Source organism: Pavona decussata, unplaced genomic scaffold (assembly GCF_977016875.1).
Source record: "Pavona decussata unplaced genomic scaffold, jaPavDecu1.1 SCAFFOLD_386, whole genome shotgun sequence".
Classification (NCBI taxonomy): domain Eukaryota; kingdom Metazoa; phylum Cnidaria; class Anthozoa; order Scleractinia; family Agariciidae; genus Pavona; species Pavona decussata.
Genome location: NW_028145758.1, coordinates 2,636,251 through 2,656,350, shown reverse-complemented (window position 1 = coordinate 2,656,350; position 20,100 = coordinate 2,636,251). Strand labels below are relative to the sequence as shown.

Here is a 20,100-nt window from a genome sequence, read left to right as displayed (position 1 = left end):
GTGTCATGGTTGAGATTTAATTCAAAAGGCGAGCTCCAAGCAGGTGGAATTAAAACAATGAGCAATTCTGCCCTTCAACATGTTGTTTTCATTTCAGTTGCATCGCTCCTCTTCACGGCTTGTTTTAATTATAATCTTTGTGTTTTACTCGACAATTCGTTCGGATCAGTCACAAAGAAACAGCTCTTTTGCCTTCGTGAATAACTTCATTCTTTCACTGTTTGTTGTTAGCACCGCCCTTTGTAGTAGAAAGGAAATCTTGGAAAGAAACATACGAAGAATGAAACAAAAAAAACAACACAAAATAAACACACGGTAGCATTTGTTACGAAACAGATGTAAGCTCGCGAGCGCTCTGTTTGACGGTTGTCTTTCTTTGTTTCTAAGACCCGAAAAAAGTGAGCAAAACCAATAAAGCTGATTGTTCCATAGCGACTAGCAAAAACCGTTTTTAAACACTTTGTTATTTTTAATGATTGTTGGTGTTGTTCGCAAACAGCGCTACGGCCCAAATGTACAACATATTGTATGGCATATTGTTGTGAAGTAATTTGCGTTTACTTTTTTCGCTTCTATACCGAATAACGATTCCACAGATTTTTTGCAACGTTGTCCTGAAAGCGATGCAACTTCTGAACTTGAATCGATGAATCTTAATGGTTAAATCGAGTCTGGGATTGTAAACAAAACGTAGCTCTAAGTTAAGGTATCAATCTTGCGCTCAAACAAAAACACACGAATGGCCGGCGACGAAGCCAAATTACCTCTTGACTGAGATAAACAAGAAAGCCGTTCGTTGACTAACTTTGTCAGTTAGAATTATCATGTAATAAAGTTAATTAAGTTTTGGAAAAACGTCAAGAGCCGCATTTGGTTCGAAGAGATAGATAATGAAAAGCAAAAACTGAGATGGTGTTTAAAAATATCTTTCAGTTGCTAAAGATCGCATATGTTTCCACTAGTGTTTCCATTCTCTGTAAGTCTATTTTCGACCGTGTCAGTCAGGATTAACAGCATTAGAAATTAAATTACACATTCATAAACTTAATTTTTGTTGTTTTTTTCCAGTGGAAGTGTGTCTCGCGTGGTTATAACCCGGTTTGTGTCGAGGCTATGATTTCACGTTCGACCGAACGATTGCGCTGATCCAGGTCGACCGCTGTAAATTCAGATTTCCATTTAATATTTACAAGGGATTTATCAGTTATGAATTACTATAACTTGTCCATTGTCCGTTGGGTATTAGTATTAACGCCGTTGTATGAAAAAATATTTGACTAGCAATTTGAACTGCGCTTAGCAGGCTAAAAGCCTTTATGAGAACAAGAGTCCTTGTGAAGACGGGGAGGACTCAATTAAAAAGCTCAAAACTCGGCCGACGAGGATAAATTATTTTACTTGAGTGGCGCTTATGCTCGGCTTGGTTCGCTGGATTTCATATGACGCAAACTCTTGTTTCTTTCTCACCTGGTTTGGAAACAAAAACTGATTGACAATCGAAACCGACTTCAGCGTTGCGATAATTTCAAACCGACTCCTTTTCTTGCGAGCTTCTTGGCTTTGCATTGGCTGGTAAGGGTGTAGAAACTTTGTCATCATCCAATCAAATACGAGATTGTACAAGGATATAAAATAGGATAATTTGTTTACAGAATGAATTCGTATGCTCCTAGGGGGGGGGGGGGGGGGGAGTAAGGAATAGCCCTCGCAATCCATCCAGTGAGTTAGTAAAGCTACAAGTCGTTTCATGCCAGAAAACTGACGAATTAAGTTAAGTTTTTGCCTTGAGCTTTCGCTGGCTTGTTTAGTACATTGGATTCGCAGACAAATGATTACTTAAGTTACTCTAATGCCTTTAACCCTTAAACTTCAACAGTGACTAGTATTTAAATTCTCCTAACAATATCAGTGGTTGATTAAACAGCCAGGTAAAATCATGAGAAGCAAGGAATATGTGGCGGACATTGACGAGGATATGCAAGTTGACGGTTATTTTCACCGCAAGGTTTAGAATTCACAAACTGAACGTGAAAAATTGGCCGGTTAAATTTTTCGGCACCATGCGTTGATAATAGTACAAGAAACTGAGAAATGAAAAAACATCTAGCACAAAACATGTAATTTTATCGCCCAGTAGACACACACAATGACCAAAAACAGGATGTGGGAGCAAATCTTTATCGACATTGTTACTGCCCTACATTTGTGTTATGACTTGCAAACAATTAGCACTTGAGTGCATTTCCTTGCCGTGAATTTATTTTTGCGTAGTTTAATTGTTGCAATTCGTTAACAATGTGCAAATAATAGTAGGCCCTCTCCTTGAAAATGCACACTGTTGACTGAAAGAAAGTCTGCGGACGTCTGTATGAGCGAAGTTCGACTTTTGCCCGATTTCAGCATGAGGAATCGACTTCTGAAGATTTACTCCGTCTTTTTCGCGCCGGATGAAGATCTTACTCTTTTATGGCTGCTGTTTTGGTTTCATTCAAAATCACGAGCACACTTCGAAGCAAGGTTACGGATAGTTGGGCTGCGTACACTACCGAATAAAGAAAACTTATCAAAGAGGGGAGAATCCACGCTTAAGGGAAAAATTTTTATGAGGAGGATTCCAAACTGAGATTATAATTTATACGGGAGGGCGAGCGGGCGGTTCAGAAGATTTAGCTGGACGGTTTTGTTTTATTTTAAAAACATAACTTGTGATCGCCTGCTCCTGTTGTGAACTATCCTCGTGGTTTAACCGAAAGTGTATAAAAGTTATGCAAACATTGTACTATTGTACGCTGTGTCAGAGTACGTCTAAAGTTGCCTCGTCGCTTTCTCGGTTGATCGTCATGTGGCGCAGAACAAGAGACCAGGTAGGAAGGAAGAAAAATAAACATTTCCTGACTGTTAATTACCGGCAAAATCAGTAGTTTGTAGCTGTTTCACACATGTTCGAGCTTCAAACAACAGTGAATATTAGTCAAGCATTACCTTGGGAGCACCTGTTATCTTCCTATAGCCAGTCTGTCTAAAACTTTTAACTTGGTTAACACCTCTCAAGCCCCGGAGCTTAGCTTTAGTGTACTCGCGGATCTGTGCAATTAACAGGTCTTTTCGTTTCCTTGTGTTAAGTGATTTCACACTTAAAAGTAAAAATTGGGAGAAATCTCTATCTTAAAAAAGAAAATACACTTTAAGATGGCTGTACAACGTACGATTTTTAAGGCTGAAGTGATAATTGTACAAGAAGAATTCGTCTAGAAAGGTATCTTTTTTGGACATCTATCTCCTAATAAGTTCATGATCGTGGTTAAAAAGATATATTCTTTGCTAAAATCACAAGAAATTTGAACTCAAAAGTTCTTAAATTGGTTAAAAACCTTTCAAATGCGATACCCTTGAGATTAAACCCGTATCTTAACACTTTTGTATTGAAATGACTGCGACAGTAAGGTGTGAAAAGTGGTACAAAACTGGACAAAAGAACCTTAGAACAAGGCGCCTAACGCTTGAAAAAGAACAATTGTTTCGCGAGCGAGATTCAAACTAAGGCGACGTAAAGTCTAGGGGTTGATCGCAAACACAAGATACACCCAGGTGACTCAAAGTCTCTAGCGCTGTTGCTGTAGGCTTCCATTCTTCATCCTTTCAACTACTATCACGAAAGCCGTCCGATAAAAAGAATACCGTATTTTTTTTCGCAGTTCCACTCGTTAATTGTTTCCGTTAATTCAGTAGAAAAGAAAACAAAAAAACTTAAAATAACACAAAAACGCGTTTGACCCCTTGTATTAGGCAGTTGATCTTTTAAAGTTTAGGGCATGTTTTCCCGGCGTTTGTTGCTTTAGAATGTGAATGATTGAACTCGTGGACGTTTTGCAACAATTAGTCTTTTGATTTGTGTATTCAGTGACTGATCGTTCGTAAAAACACAATTAAATACACGATGTTATCTTGCATCTGTTATGATAACATGTGACCGCACGTGTTTGTTATGTTCCCGTTCAGTAACCGTGACGTCATGACCACGTGCTCAATTGGGATCGCTCCATTTTACTTTGCTTTCTTTGAGATACAAAACCCCAATTCGTTTGCAAACTTTTTCAAAATTTTTCTGGCGAAAAAGTTAGTGTTTTTGTAGTTTCACTGACAGGAAGATTAATGGATAACTTTTGTGTGAGGAAAAAAAACAAATTCTAATTAATTTCAGGAGCCATGTCAACAAGGAAAGGGCTATTTTTACTATGCTTCCCAAGGGATAAAGAGCTTCGGAATAGAACGGCAATTTGTAGAAGATATAAATAAAAGCTTTGTTTTTAATCAAGAAATTATCACCATTACAATGAAATTACTAGCGAGGGTAGACTAGCTGGCTGCCGATTTCAATCCGTGATAAACTCTAGAGACAACTTGGGAGGTTTGTCAAAGAACTAGAACTTTCTTCCGGATTTCCTTCGGTGCAGTTTATTACGCTGTACAACGAGATTCTAACCTTTGAGACTGTGGATCCTGATGCGTGAACATTTAAAAGCTACGGAGCTGTACTTTCCTTTGGCGCTGTTAATTCTGCTGTGCAGGTTGGTTTTCACTTGTGAGGATCGCAACGCGATTTTCCCATTGAAGGCTATCAGGCATTACTTTCCTGCAAGCCTGGTGTCGTAGGTTTTTCGAGAAGATCCCAAAGTGTGACCATTTAAAATTAAACAATTGCCGTTTAGCAGTTCTTTCTTCTGGTCACCGTATTGTTCGGGTTTTAATACTTTGATCTTTCTCCTCGTGAGATTGAAAAGATTAATTGTAATGTATTTATATACTGCACACAGTCTCGTGGTGCATGGTTTACAATTCTTCTGTGAAGCGGTGAGATCGGACATCAGCATATAAAGGCGCCACTGGCAGCCGCTATCAGTCCCGCATAGTTTGATCTCACCCAACCACCCAACCCACTCATGAATGTGAAAGAAAGATGAAATTAGAGATAGAGATAGACCACCACACCGGGGACAACGTCCCCTATTTTTTTCAAACAGTGTGCGGGTTGTTTAACGTCTCACGGATTATTAGGAACAAGTGTTGTTGACGCGCAACAACAGAACACGAGCTAGAACATTCTTCAAATTGACTGGTGTTAAAGCAGACACGTGTAGGAGCGAGCGATCAGCTATTAGCGAGGACACCCAGTATCAGTTAGTAACGAGGATTAAACAATGTGATAAATAAATGTGAGCAAAGTTCCTCTGGTACCTGCTGGCACGTGCTGTTGTATGCCCAGAGTTCCGTTAACTTGCAAACTGTGTTCTGGATCAAAACAAAGTGCCTCGTGATATTTAGCAAAATGGTTAAAAAGCAAACGACATTTCAGGAAAGTATAAGATCAGTATGCACTCATTTGAATGGTTGCACTTCGCGATTTTGTCAATTAACAGTTGTGCAAACAGAAATGACTGCAAACAAAATGATGCTCAGTAGGTTTATTTCCGCTGTCAATGTAATTAATAGTTGCAAAAATGACTGCAAACAAATGCTGCTTAATAGGTTTATTTGAATCAGGGTTCCGCTGTAAATGTCATCTACAAATGCACATGTTAGCATCGTTACCTCCAAACGGTGTAATAAACATCTCTATAGTAAAACTGAGTACCACAGGAAGGCCCACTGCTTATGTATAACTTTTCGCTCTTTTCTGGCAGCCATGTTTTCCGAACTGAACGAAATTCGGACTATTTTGCAGTTTAATACTAGCATTCAGACGCCTCTCTTGCCGAGTGACTTAGCGAGCGGAGGAGGCGGCTGAAATTCAGGCTATCTAATACTGTTGAGTAGACTTCGTTAATACTAGTGTCCACGCTTTAGGATTTTGACATATATGGGCAGGAACACGTTTCGTCATCAAGTTAATAAATTTCCAAGTCAAGCTTTGGGAATGGACAATAAACACACTGCCCAGGCTCCGACCCACTCGCCTTATTGCTCTTGAGATAATTAATGGAGAAGGGAGTTAGTTTCTATAGAAACTGCGGCGCTGCGTCGGTGGAGGACTGGGGAGTCAGAGAAACGAATGTTTGGTTTATAAACAGAGTTGACAACTACCGTGGAACCTCGATTTTACGATATGGGAAGGGGACAGCAAAATCATATCGTCAAATCGGGATATCATTGTAAACGAACTCCCGTTTTAAAAATAACTTTTGCCGGGACACAGAATGTTGATCGTTAAATCGGGAATATCGTTAGATCGACGATCGTAAAATCGGGGTCCCACGGTAAAGGTAAACTGGCCACACTGTAAAGAGATTCGGGTAATCCGCTGTGAGTCATCTACTCTGTTGATAAACCAAACATTCTTGAGATAATACTCGCGCTCTTCACTTAATTTCGCAATATTTTCGGCGAAATTGCTTACCTAGACGTCGCTTGGTGCTCACACTGCTCAACTAAGTTCAGAGGGGAGGGGTAAACCTGTTACAAACTCGCATCCCCTCTGTACGGGGTGTCGGACCTACTTCACTTCATGCCATGGAAACCACTGAAACCTAAGGAAAATGTTAGTAGTATATATGTGAGCAACTGCACAGAGGTAGTGGCCAACACGAAAGCCTTGCTCCTTTGGCCACTACGCACTTCTTCCGTAGAAAGTAAAATCATCAAGTAAATTGCTCTGTACGTTTAATTTTTTTCTTACTGTAAAATATATTGTATTTCGTTGTAATAAGTGTAAATAAAATTGAATTGAATTGAATTGGTATCGTGTGCTTCTTTCACTTAATTTTAAGGGAGCTTAAACCAACGACGACGGCGACGGCAACGACAACGCCGCAAAATAACAGGTTTAACTGAACTGATGACCAAGAACAATCGCTCTGCACGTTCGTTTTAAATTTTTGGTACATTTCTTTGCCGTCCTCGGCAAAACATCAACGTGAAAGTGACGAAATTCAAGGTTTTGTGGAGAACGTGAACACACGATCGCGACTGTGAACTTTTCAATTCTTTCTTACCATGAACGCCTCTACTCAATTTAGTGCCTGGGTAGTTCGCTGTTTCTGTAGAAGTTGAACGAGCTGTAATGATCGCGAATTCTGCACATATGAAATGAAGTTATATTTTCAGGTGAGGTTTTCGTTGCCGTCGCCGTCATCGCTGCTTAAGTTCCCTAATTAAATAACGGAAATGTCGCCTTTCTTTTGGATATGCATCACCTTAAAACTAAGGGATAAAAACTACAGTTGGTTGAAAATATCACAACAATGCTCCTGAGTGCTACTGTCAACTGTACAAGATATAGATAGCTTCTCGAATTGCAGAGCCAGCGGTTTTCGACAGAGTCGTTACTAGGCAACATGTCAAACTTCATGACGTGGAATTAGGTGCCGCGTACATGAAAGAGTATCTGCGGGAGATTTGCGAAAATCCACCGGATAATTTTTTTTTGCCAAAATGTTCCGTCCTGATATTTCTTTATTTGGCCGTTTTAATACTGCGCATACGTTCTGCGCATTTCGAGAAATACTCGGGTTTCCTATGGGTGGTGCTATTCTCGACCCCAGAGCCTCTCGGCTTGACTACGTCGTACGCGCAGGGGCTCTGGGAAACTCTACGCAGTCGTAGCCATAATCTGGCTATTTGAGTCTCAGGGCGCATGCTCGTCAGAACCAAACAAAAATGGCGGAGCTACTAGAAGGAGGAACAGAATTTGGTGCAAAACATTCGAACTTTCAGACGAAATCAGAAAGGAGGGTGATCATGAGAGCTATGGTTCCGGAAAGAAGGATGTATTGTACTCACAGACTTCGGGAAATTTCTTGTTTTTAGGACTTAAAAAAGGGATTTTTCTTGTCTCAAAACCATCAATCGATCACTACTTTCGCACTCGAAGATCGTCCACGACTGAATAACGCTAAAACGATACGCGGTCAACCGTAAAGGTGCCACTTTCGTTTTTCACGCAGTGAACGCATTTATCATAGTCACTAAAACAAATGAACAACGGAGATTACATAAATAAATTAAGATTATTTTTAAATTTGAAGCACAGCTGATTGAACTGAGCAGTTTTTAGTATATTTTAATATTTTCAATCAAAACATTTAAGGTAACATTCCTGGGAATATGGCACTTCTACAATAAAGACCTCAGGTATTTGCTCAAAATGAAATGGAGAAGCCCTATCTCCGTCTACCTGTATTATCTTTATCAGCTCAGCTCGTACGTGCCATTCACGGCTCACCTGAACTTTTCCTCTCGCTTAGGATCATGTTTTGCTTTGGTAGTCCTCTTATCGATTTCTGAAAATGATGAACTGGATTGCTCTTTAAAAGGAAGAAATCGATCGAAGCAGAATGAAGTTTCCTCTATTTACAAGGAACAAAACCCGACAGCCATTACCATTGTCGAAGTGTCAAATGATTGGACAAAATGAAGGCACCATCAACGCGCACCGTAAATTCAAATTTCCTCGCGTTATGAATTGACCAATTAGAAAGGTTTTCGTTATTTTTTAACCAAAAACCAATCAGTGCAAGGAATCGTCGTCAGAGTTTCCCAGAGCCCTTCCTGTCGTCAGTCATGCGCAAAAAAGAAGAGCTATGGAGTCGAGAATAGGGTGGTGCCATCCTCGTTCCCAGAGCCTACGGTCTTTTGGTCAGGGTGGTGCCTACTAATAAAGACCAATACAGGGGATATTTTTGCGCGGTTAAAAACTATGCGGAGAAAGTAGAACTTAGAAAGCGCTCTTGGTATCCAAAAAGAAAATTGGGGGTAACCATGCATTTTTCAGAGATAATAAAGCTTCAATTTGGAAAAAATGCCATACATTTTTTATAGCTTTTTAGAATTATTATTGCTTAATTATCTCTAAAAAATGCGTGGTTATCCCCAATTTTCTTTTTAGATTCCAATAACCCTTGCTAAGATCTGCTTTTCCCGCATATTCATAGACCGCGCAAAATACTTCTGTAATAGCAGGCACCGTCCTTTAGTTATAATTAATTTTTGCTACTTTGCGCGATTAGCGAAATGTTTCATTTTATGCATTAATTACTAATTAACATATTTTGTAAATATAAGAGGACCGAAGCCCGCACGAGTCATAATAAAATTTGAAATTCCCTCCGGTTGGGAAAAAAAAAGTTTATAAATAAAATCCTAAGCTTTCAATTACCTGATCTACAGTTTTTGACGGGTAAAAACTCTAATTATTTGGCCGCTAAAAACTCGGATTGAAACTAGCAACATACTAGCTGCATTTTGTATCAGGCATTGTTATTGCACAGGTAGCCCAAGCTCGAAGTTACGCAACGGTTGAAAAATATAAGGATTTGTATGGGAAATAAACGGTTTATTTCAGAGGCTAAAAATATGAACGAATTCTTAAATAAAAATCACCCACTTTATTTCTCTTGTGTATGTCTTGCCTGCTATGTGGTTTTTAGGGCGATTTAGCGCGATTCCAGTGAGTTTTAGTTCCATCGCTCTCTCTCTATATATAGACAGAGAGCGATGGTAGTAAAACTCACTGGAATCGCGCTAAATCGCCCTAAAAACCACATAGCAGGCAAGACATACATAAGAGAAATAAAGTGGGTGATTTTTATTTAAAAATTCGTACATATTTTTAGCCTCTGAAATAAACCGTTTATTTCCCATACAAATCCTTATATTTTTCAACCGTTGCGTAACTAGCGCTCATATTTCGAGCTTGGGCTACCTGTGGTTATTGTAATCCAATGAAACGACGCGTCAAATGCATACGAGAATCTCAAAAATTAGCATACCGAACACGGTATCTACAAAGTGAACTGACGGGAATAAGGGAGTTAATTTTTTAGTGATCAGATAAAAATATTTTCCAAGTTCGTTAGCTCGCGTTTAAAAGAAAATTTAGAAGATATCCGTTTTTTCATTTTTTCCAACAATTAACCTGCTGAATTTCATTTTTTTTTTTGGCTAATGGACGAGTTCCAGGGATGTTCATTTGACGGTAAGGACATTGCGTTTAACGAGTTGTTGTTTTAATAAGCGAATTGTTGAGTGTTATAACTCGCTAGTACCCGCCTACAAACTGAATCGCATTTGCTACTTGCGTTTTACTTAACTCTTAAATAACTTTTCGGCATTAGATCACGAGATGGGAGTATTAAATCTAAATATACACCAGTTTTATTGGCTTTGTACATCGATATATCCCGATATTTTAGACTGCCAAGTATGAACGTTAATGTGTGAACTGTCTAGGACACTTTTCTTTAGCTTAGCACAGAATGAATCGAAGGATTCTTTCCATTTGTCAGAAATGACCTGCCAGACCATCAGTTCGTAAGCAGACTTAAAGCGTATGTACCAATTTGAAGGATGAGTTTTATCGTAGTCATTCGAATTTCTTCAAAATAGCGCGTACCAGTTTCGTAGTGATTTTTTTTCAAATAATCAGCATCTTTATTATTTCATCATTCAGTTTACATTAAATTTATAAATAAGTTAAATGTATAAATACAGAGAAATGCAACTTCTTTTTCTAAATACACTGGACCGCGGGTAGCGAAAACTAATCGAAGCGGGCAGAGTATAGTCTCCTTCGCAGCCGTTATTAGGGTCGTCACAGACTAGGAAGAGTAAGACAAGAAGAAGATATACAATATTTTAAAGAGACACTAAAAGAAATAAGGGAGTAGAATATATTAAGAGAATAAAGTGGTTACTTAAATAAATAAATAAATAAATAAATAAATAAATAAATAAATAAGTAAATAAATAAATAAATAAATAAATAAAAGTAAATACCACTATCTGTATATGATATACACGGGTGGTTTGTGGTTGTAAGTTATGAATATTGCAACTGTTTAGAGATCAAGGTAGGCACGTCAACATAGGTATCTTCAAGAATTGCAACACCATCTCTTCAAAATGCCTCGTTCGATTTACAGAGTGGCTGCTCTGGCGGGCCAGTCCTGGCAAATGGAAAGTACACGAGGGATGCTAGTCTCCCATACCAAGTCCACATAAAATTCTCAATTGTCATATCGTTGTTTCATGTAGAAGAAATAACATTACTGGGAAATTGTAAAAGGAATATAACAAACGCTCGGTAATGAGTTATTCGTGTCTGAGAAACCCCCCCCCCCCCCTCAAAAAAAAGGGGAAAAAAAGGGGTGGGGGGTGGGGATCTCCGACTTCGTTTCGGGGATAGGAGATCTGAACAGCCACCCAAAAAACAATTGACACGAACGTCCTTAAGTGCCAGAAACATGTAACGCTACGAGTGGGAAATATTTTAACGTATCGTACTAATTAATTTCTTATCACTAGGGCCTAAACCCAAGGAAACGCCCATTAGGTACCTACCAACAGCAGGCCGTACTTCTGATTCAAGCATTTCTGAAATCAGTATTTCAGCTGGGATTGATAGCGGATTTGCCAACCTATCTGACCATGATAAGGAGCGTTGTGTGAAAAAGTGTAGACTGGGCTTCAAGAGGACTACACCAGAAATAATTTGTTTGCCCTCGAATTCAGTGGCGAGTAATAGCAGCAGCTCTCGAGAAACCAGTTTCAGAATCTTTGATTCACAACCAATTGCAGCCACTCTACAAAATGTCCCCACCTTGGTAAATTGTAACTACTGTGGTACCCAGGTTTTGACGTGCATCGAATATCGCGTTAGCAGCGTGAACTGGGCACTAGCAGGGTTGCTTTGTGCATTTGGATGTCATTTTGGATGTTGTTTGATACCTTTCTTTTTAAACTCATTCAAGGATGTGATTCATGTATGCCCGCTTTGTAGAATGCACCTTGGAAAGTATTGCCAGGGATAAAAAAGTGAACAATGCAAAACTCCCCCAATCAGGAGATGATAGATACTGCTTGCTCCAACGCAGGGCATATTTGCCTAGTTCCTAGGCCTCTTTCTGTCTTTCATCTCGGTCAAATCGTTTCGGACCACGTGATCCGAGTGTAAAAAAACCCGTTTGGCTCAGTTACGTCACCGAAACGAATTGATCGTGACAGCCTGTGAGAAAGCCGCGCGGTAAGGGGACTATGCAAGGACGTATGGCGCACATCTATGATAGAAGGCATCTGTGAAATGAAACTCTAGGTCTGGGGGTCTGATGCTCTCTCCTTTCGCTGGCTACTCAGCTTCGTTCTAAGCGCTCTTGTCGGGTTTCCTCAGCAACGGTGATCCCTTTTCGGACGGTCATTCGCTAGCTGCTGTGGTCTGCGAGAAGGTGTTCCCAAGAGTCGAACCCAATGTCTATTGCCTTGAGGTCACGCTTGCAGACGTATGCATCCTTGAAGCACAGGTGTGGGTGACCAGTCGGTCTATAAGCGTCTATATTTACCAACACCCCTTCCCCTCTGGCTGGAAAAGCACAAGAACCAAACTGGTTTGTGTTGAAAGGGAGCGTTGTGGATGTATTCGGCTGTGTGCAGGTCAAATTTTAAGCCATTAGCAACATTGCCAAAACGTTGTAACCGAATTGCAAAAATGCAATGCGTCTTGTCAGTACTTCTTGCACTTCTTTGGTCTCCTTGACTTGGCGGGTTCTACTATAATTATTAAACGACCACCTTCTTTTAATCGGTCAGTTGCCAGAGTCACGAAGACATTGTCAGTGCGTTAACAGTAAACAAAACCTCTTTGACATTAAACAGCAAGCAAGAACTGAATTTGACTTTTCGACCAAATGAAAGATTCCCGCCGAGCTAGGAGGATTTCTTCTTTGCCTCGTTTGATCTCCCATTCTCCTCACTAGGGATAAGGGGTGATTTCCAGTGTCGCGCAAATAACTTTACGTGCGTAAGGTTGTGGATTGAGCTATGCGAACTGTGTGCCAAACGTAAAAAGTTGAACAGTGCTAAACTTTTTACATTTACGCAAGCCGTTCATTCGTCGCTTCTTCTTTTGTTTACGTAGGTAAAGCAGCCCAGTGTACTGATGTCCATACGCACGCAAAATTTACGCAACAGTGGAAATCCACCTTACACACTCAGTAGGAAATTCATGGGTCCACTTTAACACTTTAACATTTAGTGCAGAGTTAATTATCTGATCCATCGTTGTGTCCTTTAAGTGCTAGCGACACAAGATTCATTTGCACTCTTTCGAATGAAAGACGTCCGTGCAGATATAAGCCATAATTAAGACTCAAGTGTAAATAAATGCATTGATGTCAAATGCGCATTTATTAAATTAAAACATGGAACGGGTAGCTGGGGATGTTACCTTTAAATGGGTACATTATTAAAACGAACGAATGTTGTGCCGCTAGCAAATGGCTAATGGCACAAAAGATGAATTCTCTGCATGCTAAAGTGAACGCATGGGTTCACTTTAGCACTTTAACATACACTGTAGAGTTAATTCTTTGATCCATCATTGGTGTTTTTAGTGCTACCGGCACAACATTAAAACACTTACTTTAAAAAACCAACAGAACAATCGTTTTTATACCAAGATTAGCGATAGTTCCTGTAGTTTTTGTGTTAGTAAAGAAAATACAAGTCCTTGTCTTAAATTTACTTAATGAAGTAAAGTGAAGTTTCCACCACGCCTTTTAAAGTAATTTTGTTTTTGCAAGCTTGCTATTATGCGGCCACTTTTCTATTCCCCGAGAGTGTTAAAAGCGATGAAAAGAATACTTCTGACTGCATGGTTCTTAAACAGATCCAAAGTTTAGCTAGTTACACTAACTGCTAACATACCTGAACAGCCAAGAGAAAAAAAAAGGGCAATCTCGTACCCAGAGTCTTCAGGCTTTTTGGTCAGCGGGGCAACGCCGGGAAGACTCTGGGGACATCGAAAAATTTCAATTTTTTTGATTGGCTGTTCCGTAACGGTTTCCATTGTTTTACCGCAGAAATCCTGCGGTAATAAAATTCGATGTCCCCAGAGTCTTCCCGGGTAGGTACTTCATATATGGTAATTATTATGTCCTCACTTTTTATTTTGATAAGTATGTACCCACTTTTTCTTTTGATAAGTATGTACCCAAATTCTTTTTGAAATCATGACCAAAAAGCCTGAAGACTCTGGGTACGAGATTGAAAAATGGGTAGAACCGCTCACCAACTCATTTCACTAAATTTTGTTTTCAAAAAAAATATTCATAAGCTGATTATGAAGTAAAAACTTTCATTTTAGCGAAATGTTGTGACAACGGCATGAAAAAAGACAGCTTGCTAATGGAATGCCCTTCGCATATTTGTCGCAAGATTCGAACACAGAAAGGGAAATAATGCGATCAGTATTGAAATGCAAGTTTGAACGAAAAATAATTGCTTCAACAAATCTAGGACTAACGATGAAGAACTTTGTGAATTGATTACAGCTCAAAATTATGACAACCGTCAGAAGTTACTTTCATAACAACATCATAGAGTACAGTTGAAACAAAAACCAAGAAAACAGACGAGATGCGCTTTACTTCTTTCAAAGATTGTGCAATGAGCACTTTGCAGCTAACGGTGACATGGTACAGAATCCGCCATGTTGGATAGCCAGTTGCGAACTGGCACATCAAAAACAAAGTTACTTTCAAAGTGACAATCGAACTTGAATTTCCTTTGTTTTAAATGTACCAGTGCGTAGCTTTTCCTCCAGCATGGTGGATTTTGTAATCACGTGACCGTTAGCTGAACATTGCGCGCGGATGGGGCTGTGTCAGGGGGCTGTGTTTATCTGTTTAGTGGAGCCTTTCTCAAATATTGCGCCCTAGGCAGAATTTTTGAGGTAAAAATTACTCTATATTAAAGCCCTTGTTTGGGTCCTAACAGAAAGAAGAAAAACAAATCAACAAACAAACAAACAATCAAAAACAAAAATAAAAGCCGTGCATCTCCCGTGTTTGACGTTCCTTTGGTCGTGCGGTCTTGTACGTATTGAGCATGCGCACTCATTAGCAGAATCAAGATGGCCGACTTTGTAAGTAAAATTTCGCTGCGATATTTTCTCATTCTAGCTTTGCTCTTGGTAGTTCTAAATCATGTTTTTAATGAATTCCATAGAGCAAAGAAATACTTGTTAACGTATCTCAATGTATCAGACTTTTATGAGGCTTCTTTATGCTGTGTTTTGTTGATCCGTTATGTATTTTGCTGTGTCATGTGCTGTCAGGAACCGCAAGTTTTGCGAACAAAAAGATAAAGCTGGTTGAATACTTGCGATCGAAGTTGTACAAAAAAGGGAGTTTGAACCATGGGGAAAGCGGGTAATAACTGTTAACGTCCAACTGAATCTTTACGAGAACAAGTCTTGAATATTAATTTAGTGTTTTCCCAATTCTTTTCACTTTTATGACCATTTAGACACATGTTTCTTGTGATCTGTTATCCGAAACCTTATAGCGTTTGTATTTTACTTAACTTGTAGTAAAGTTGCAATTTTTTGCATGAAAGAAAAGAAAACTAGCATAAACCAATAGTAGTGTGAAATTATACAACATCAAACTTTAATGTCTTTTTCTAGTCTGCACTTCCTGGTAAAGTTCAGCCTGTGACTGAAGTGAGTTCTGCTGTGGGTCATTATGGTGTTCCCGACCACATGAGGACAGGGTAAGTTTTTAACAACTTGGCACTCAAAGTACAGTGCTTACTGACAGTGCAATATTTTCACAATATTTTGTGACGTTTGTCTTGTAATGACATTGATACACAAGTTGTATGTTACATTGTACAGTATGCAATGTAACATACCTTGTAATAGAAATATCAGTTACCGGTATGAGATGAGTTGTAGAAATCATTGCAGCTTGCCTTAACCATTGTGGTGACGTGACTCCCAGCAGGTTGATCTGTTGCCAAGCATGTTAAACTGTGCAATATATCACGCAACCTTTAAAGGCATTGATACAAGTTGTGCAAACAATTTAATTCATGGTGTTGTTGCACGTGTAATAATTTGCACATTCGGCATGCACCTGCACGTACACTAATCATATGTGTAAGAGCTTGGTTTTGCATAATAAAATATTGAGTAATGCTGCCGACATAAGATGCACAAAAGCCAACTAAACATCATGTTCTAAATTGTTGTCAATCGTGTGTTGGAATATGGCAATGTGAGTATGTTTCAGTGCAAAAAAATTCATTTTGATCTGTGAAGAATGGTTATGATTGTTAGAAACAAAAGTCTATTTTGGTGATAAAATTATCTTAATTAAATTCTGCTTTGTAAATTTGTGTGGTATAGGTTTTCTAATGTCAAAAGTGGATTAACATCAAGTCATCCTCTACAAGCAACTGAGCAAAATGTAAGTCTCCTTTTGTGTTCGGAGGTCACTGCACAGCATTCTTATTGCAACTATGAAACAAGCCCCCATTTTATTTTATTGAGTTATTGGTATTTGCTTGAATTCTGGGATTGATGGTCAGACATGTTCTCAGTTAAATATAATACCCATTGCACTTGAATGAGATGCCACTGGTGACTTTTGATGCTGTGCAATATGTAGTGTAACAAATTGAAAAGAATTCTCCTAGGCCATGCACCATCTTGTTACACCTGTGTACAGTAATGTAACAGAGGATAAGAAAGTTATTGAGAGCAGTCAGAGTACTTTTTTCCATTTTTAAAACCAATATTCTTCCTCTAGATTGCGTGAACCTCCATTGCAAAGAAATTCCTCTTCAACCATGACTATCATTGCAAATGTGCTCTCAAATATTAACTAACTAGCTGGTTTTCTATGAACAGTCTTGTCATGAGTTACATAACTGCAGTATTGGATCACTAACACTGTGTTGACATTATAGTTTCTAAAAAATCAAGAAATGCTTGACTTCAAGATGCTTAGAAATACCCAAGGACTACAGGCTCCACTCAAACTGCAGATGGAACGAGCTGTTACATCCAAGGTAAATAGGAAATGCTCTTATGGTCATGCATTCTGTCAAATTATACAGGAAAAGTGATATGTCTCACAGTACATGTAAATGACCTGTAAAGTGTAATCGTCAGCACCACAGGAACTGTACATAACTGCTCAGTAGCTTTCATTTGAATGGTCTCGCTTTAGAATTTCATCCTTACTCTGAATAGACTAGTAATAACCAAAGATCAGGGAGTGTGTTCGATGATCTTGATCCCAGGCTTTCTCCTTTGCCAAGTTGGTGATGATTGATGTCATCCGCCCCTGCAAAATCTCCAGGGAATGCCAGATACGCATCGCAAGATCCATTCATTTGTTGATTGATTGTCCCATACAATCTTGACTCCAATCTTTGTTAGGAGTGTGTTATTTCTACCTCAAACACAATAAGTGTAACATTTATTCAAACCCCTCTCTTCTTGCAGATCCAGCGGTTACCCTGTCTGCCAAGCTCCATGGTTGCCCTAGATACTCTAATGGGTACAGATGAGAGTATAGGATTTGAAGACTTTTTGAACGGTATGTCACTGACACAATTTATTTTCACGCAAAATTTACTTCCTGTAGTCTTCTTGTTAAGATTGTATGGGTGGCAAAGGCCCTCACTACACAAGGTTTAAAAAATTGTTTCTGCTAGAGATAAATTGTACAATGCTTAGCTGTCTATTGTAATGTGTAGTTGCTAAATTCACTATGCATTCTATTGTTATGCCAATGAGTTATTTTTTTAACTTATTAAGCGTCCATCAGTTTTAGCCAATGTGTAATTTGATGTCAATTTTTTGGACTGAAAATCCCGATAACTGTATTTAGTCAAACAAGTGCCTCCCCTGATAAAGTCCTGCTCGATATAAGCCTCCCATGAGAAGACTACTAATTAGCACCACCTGTGAAAAAGTGCTGCAATCATTTTAGCTCTAGACCAATGTTTGTTTGAAGTTTTTCCAAGTGAAAGTGTAAAATGGTATGGTTTTTCTGAAAGTTCAAAAGGGATGGTGAGATTTTGACATTTTAAACTGTGTTTAGAGTTGTTAAGCTGTAGTAAAAAAAAGATTAGTCTTGTTTCATTTAATAGATTCAACCAGTTTTACTAAAGGCCTTCCCGAATGAGCATTGTATGAAAAAATTCCAAAATTTAATGTGGACTATGGCACTTTTTTGAGTTGATACACGGTAAGAAATTGGCCAGTTAAATTAATTCATTGTGAAGACACTAAGATGAAAACAGTTTGTTGGAAACCCAGTTTTTATTAAAAATACTTGTAACATTGAACAGTGCTTATACTAACATAATGTATGTATACTATGTGCATTGGCGATGCCTGAGGAATAAAATAAAGTTAAGGAAAATGCATGATGTATAGATTTATATAATATATAAAATTATATTGCAAATATAGAAAAAAACTACACTTTCATCCCGACAAGCCTGTTTCGTGATCTCTTACTCTTCATACTCTTCATGATCTCTCTCTCTCTCTCTCTTCGTGATCTCTCACTCTTCATTCTCGCTCTTCATACTCTAAAATCCCCTGAAGAGTGAGAAGTCACAAAACAGGCTTGTCGGGATGAAAGTGTAGTTTTTTCGATATTTTCAATATACATGTACTACGCTCTACTTTTATGTATCGGGCACTGTAATGCGGAAAAATCAAAACACAGTCTTCCTAATAATTATATAAAATTATATTTTTCTGTGCTGTATGCATCTTTTACAAAGGAATAAATGGATAAATTGTTTAATGGTATCTAAAAACCCTCTAGCCTTGACAACCAAGCCTAAAAACCCACCAGCATATATACTAAAGCTTTGATTTCTCTTGACTATAAGATTGCTTCCAGATTCAGTACAGACTATTCTTTTTGTTACTGTAATGTAATTGAACATGACTGTGAAGAAATTCAGTGATTTGGTCAGATTGTGCTAGACTTGACATAAGCATGGTGAATGTTTGCTTTGAATTTCTCCAAGAATTATTTATGGTTTGAGAAGATAATAATCACTCAACAGAGTGTTTGAGAGTACAGAGTATTTTATTATCTGCACATAGGTTCATACCAGTTGTTTTTCTTTTAATTTAACTGATCTATCGTTGCAGTATTAATAAAGTATTTATTGTTTATTATTTATTACACAGCTTGATTAGCTTTTTAGTTATACTGAGTAAATTTACCTATTTTTGTATTTAGTAAATTATGTTGTAAATTAAGATTTTAAATTTTTCTCTTGGTAATAAAAGCTTATTATTAATAGTGTTTCATCCAAGTTACAGAACACCTCTAAGTTGGATAAATGAACTTGGCTGTGCCTTGTTTTTCAATCCATTCTTAGTGTTTGGAAATCCAATGAAACACTTCCCTGTGTTTGATACGTTACTTGGGAGGGGTTGGGAAAAAATGTTGGTACATGTAAACTGTGACATAAGGCTTATTTTGTTTTCGTTGTATTTCAGTTGCTGGAGATACAGAGACCACCTGTGATCCACATCTCACTATGGAACACAAACTTGGCCTCCATTAAGTTGCCACTTTTCTATTTATCTCCGTTGTTTTCTAAGCACGAATATCAGGCAACCCAAACTGATACTGTGAGCATTTGTGGGAGGCAGAGAGAAGGGGCAGTCTCTGTTTCTGTGTGAACATTGAACTGGATATAGCTTGCAATGGAGGCTCTTGCGGGGAATTATATTAAACATTTTTGCATGAGAAGTGATTCCCTTACTTAAGCCTCCTGTGCAAGCTGGTTTCAGTTCAATTCTGAGAATATGAATAGTTTATTAGTTCTGCATTTTATAAACATAAACTGTAGAGTGACTGTGACTACAAAGAGTGAGATTAGCAGGAGTAGTAGAATTTCATGCCTCTCTTGTGAGCTTTCCAGATAAGAAAACCCCAGTTTTGTTTATGTCATAATGCTCCCAGCAGCAGATTGAGAGTGCTCTGCATGAATCATCTTTTTTTTTCCTTTTTTGTAAAACAGAAATCGAGTGTATTGTGTACACGTATAGTCAAGACAGCACTTAGAGAATGATTCGGTACATGTATGATAGAGACTGAAAAGAATGTTTCTAGGCACTTGAAATAAATAAAATATTTATAAAGTGTCATCAAGGCTGGACAACTCATGTTTCATCTCCATAATTTAAGGTGTTAGGTGAAGACTGTTGTCAGTGTTGTGTGCGTGACAAATCAAAGCTCGTAAATTGGCCTTGAGTTAGTTTTCATCTTTTGATATGATCTAAAA

The 20,100-nt window shown here is 38.5% G+C and overlaps 2 protein-coding genes across 2 annotated transcripts; both read left to right on the top strand.

Annotated features, from left to right (window-relative positions):
- Positions 1-9,837: 9,837 nt before the first annotated feature.
- LOC146451654 (uncharacterized) lies at positions 9,838-12,371 on the top strand. The gene is made up of 2 exons (XM_085098967.1): positions 9,838-9,970; positions 11,299-12,371. Exons 1-2 carry the CDS (start codon positions 9,940-9,942, stop codon positions 11,802-11,804), a joined length of 537 nt encoding a protein of 178 aa, XP_084955093.1. The 5' UTR covers positions 9,838-9,939; the 3' UTR covers positions 11,805-12,371.
- Positions 12,372-14,890: 2,519 nt separating this feature from the next.
- Positions 14,891-19,963, top strand: LOC146451653 (proteasome maturation protein-like). The gene is made up of 6 exons (XM_085098959.1): positions 14,891-14,911; positions 15,455-15,540; positions 16,178-16,238; positions 16,741-16,842; positions 17,282-17,375; positions 19,310-19,963. The coding sequence occupies exons 1-6, from the start codon at positions 14,900-14,902 to the stop codon at positions 19,375-19,377; spliced, it is 423 nt and encodes a 140-aa protein (XP_084955085.1). The 5' UTR covers positions 14,891-14,899; the 3' UTR covers positions 19,378-19,963.
- Positions 19,964-20,100: the final 137 nt, after the last annotated feature.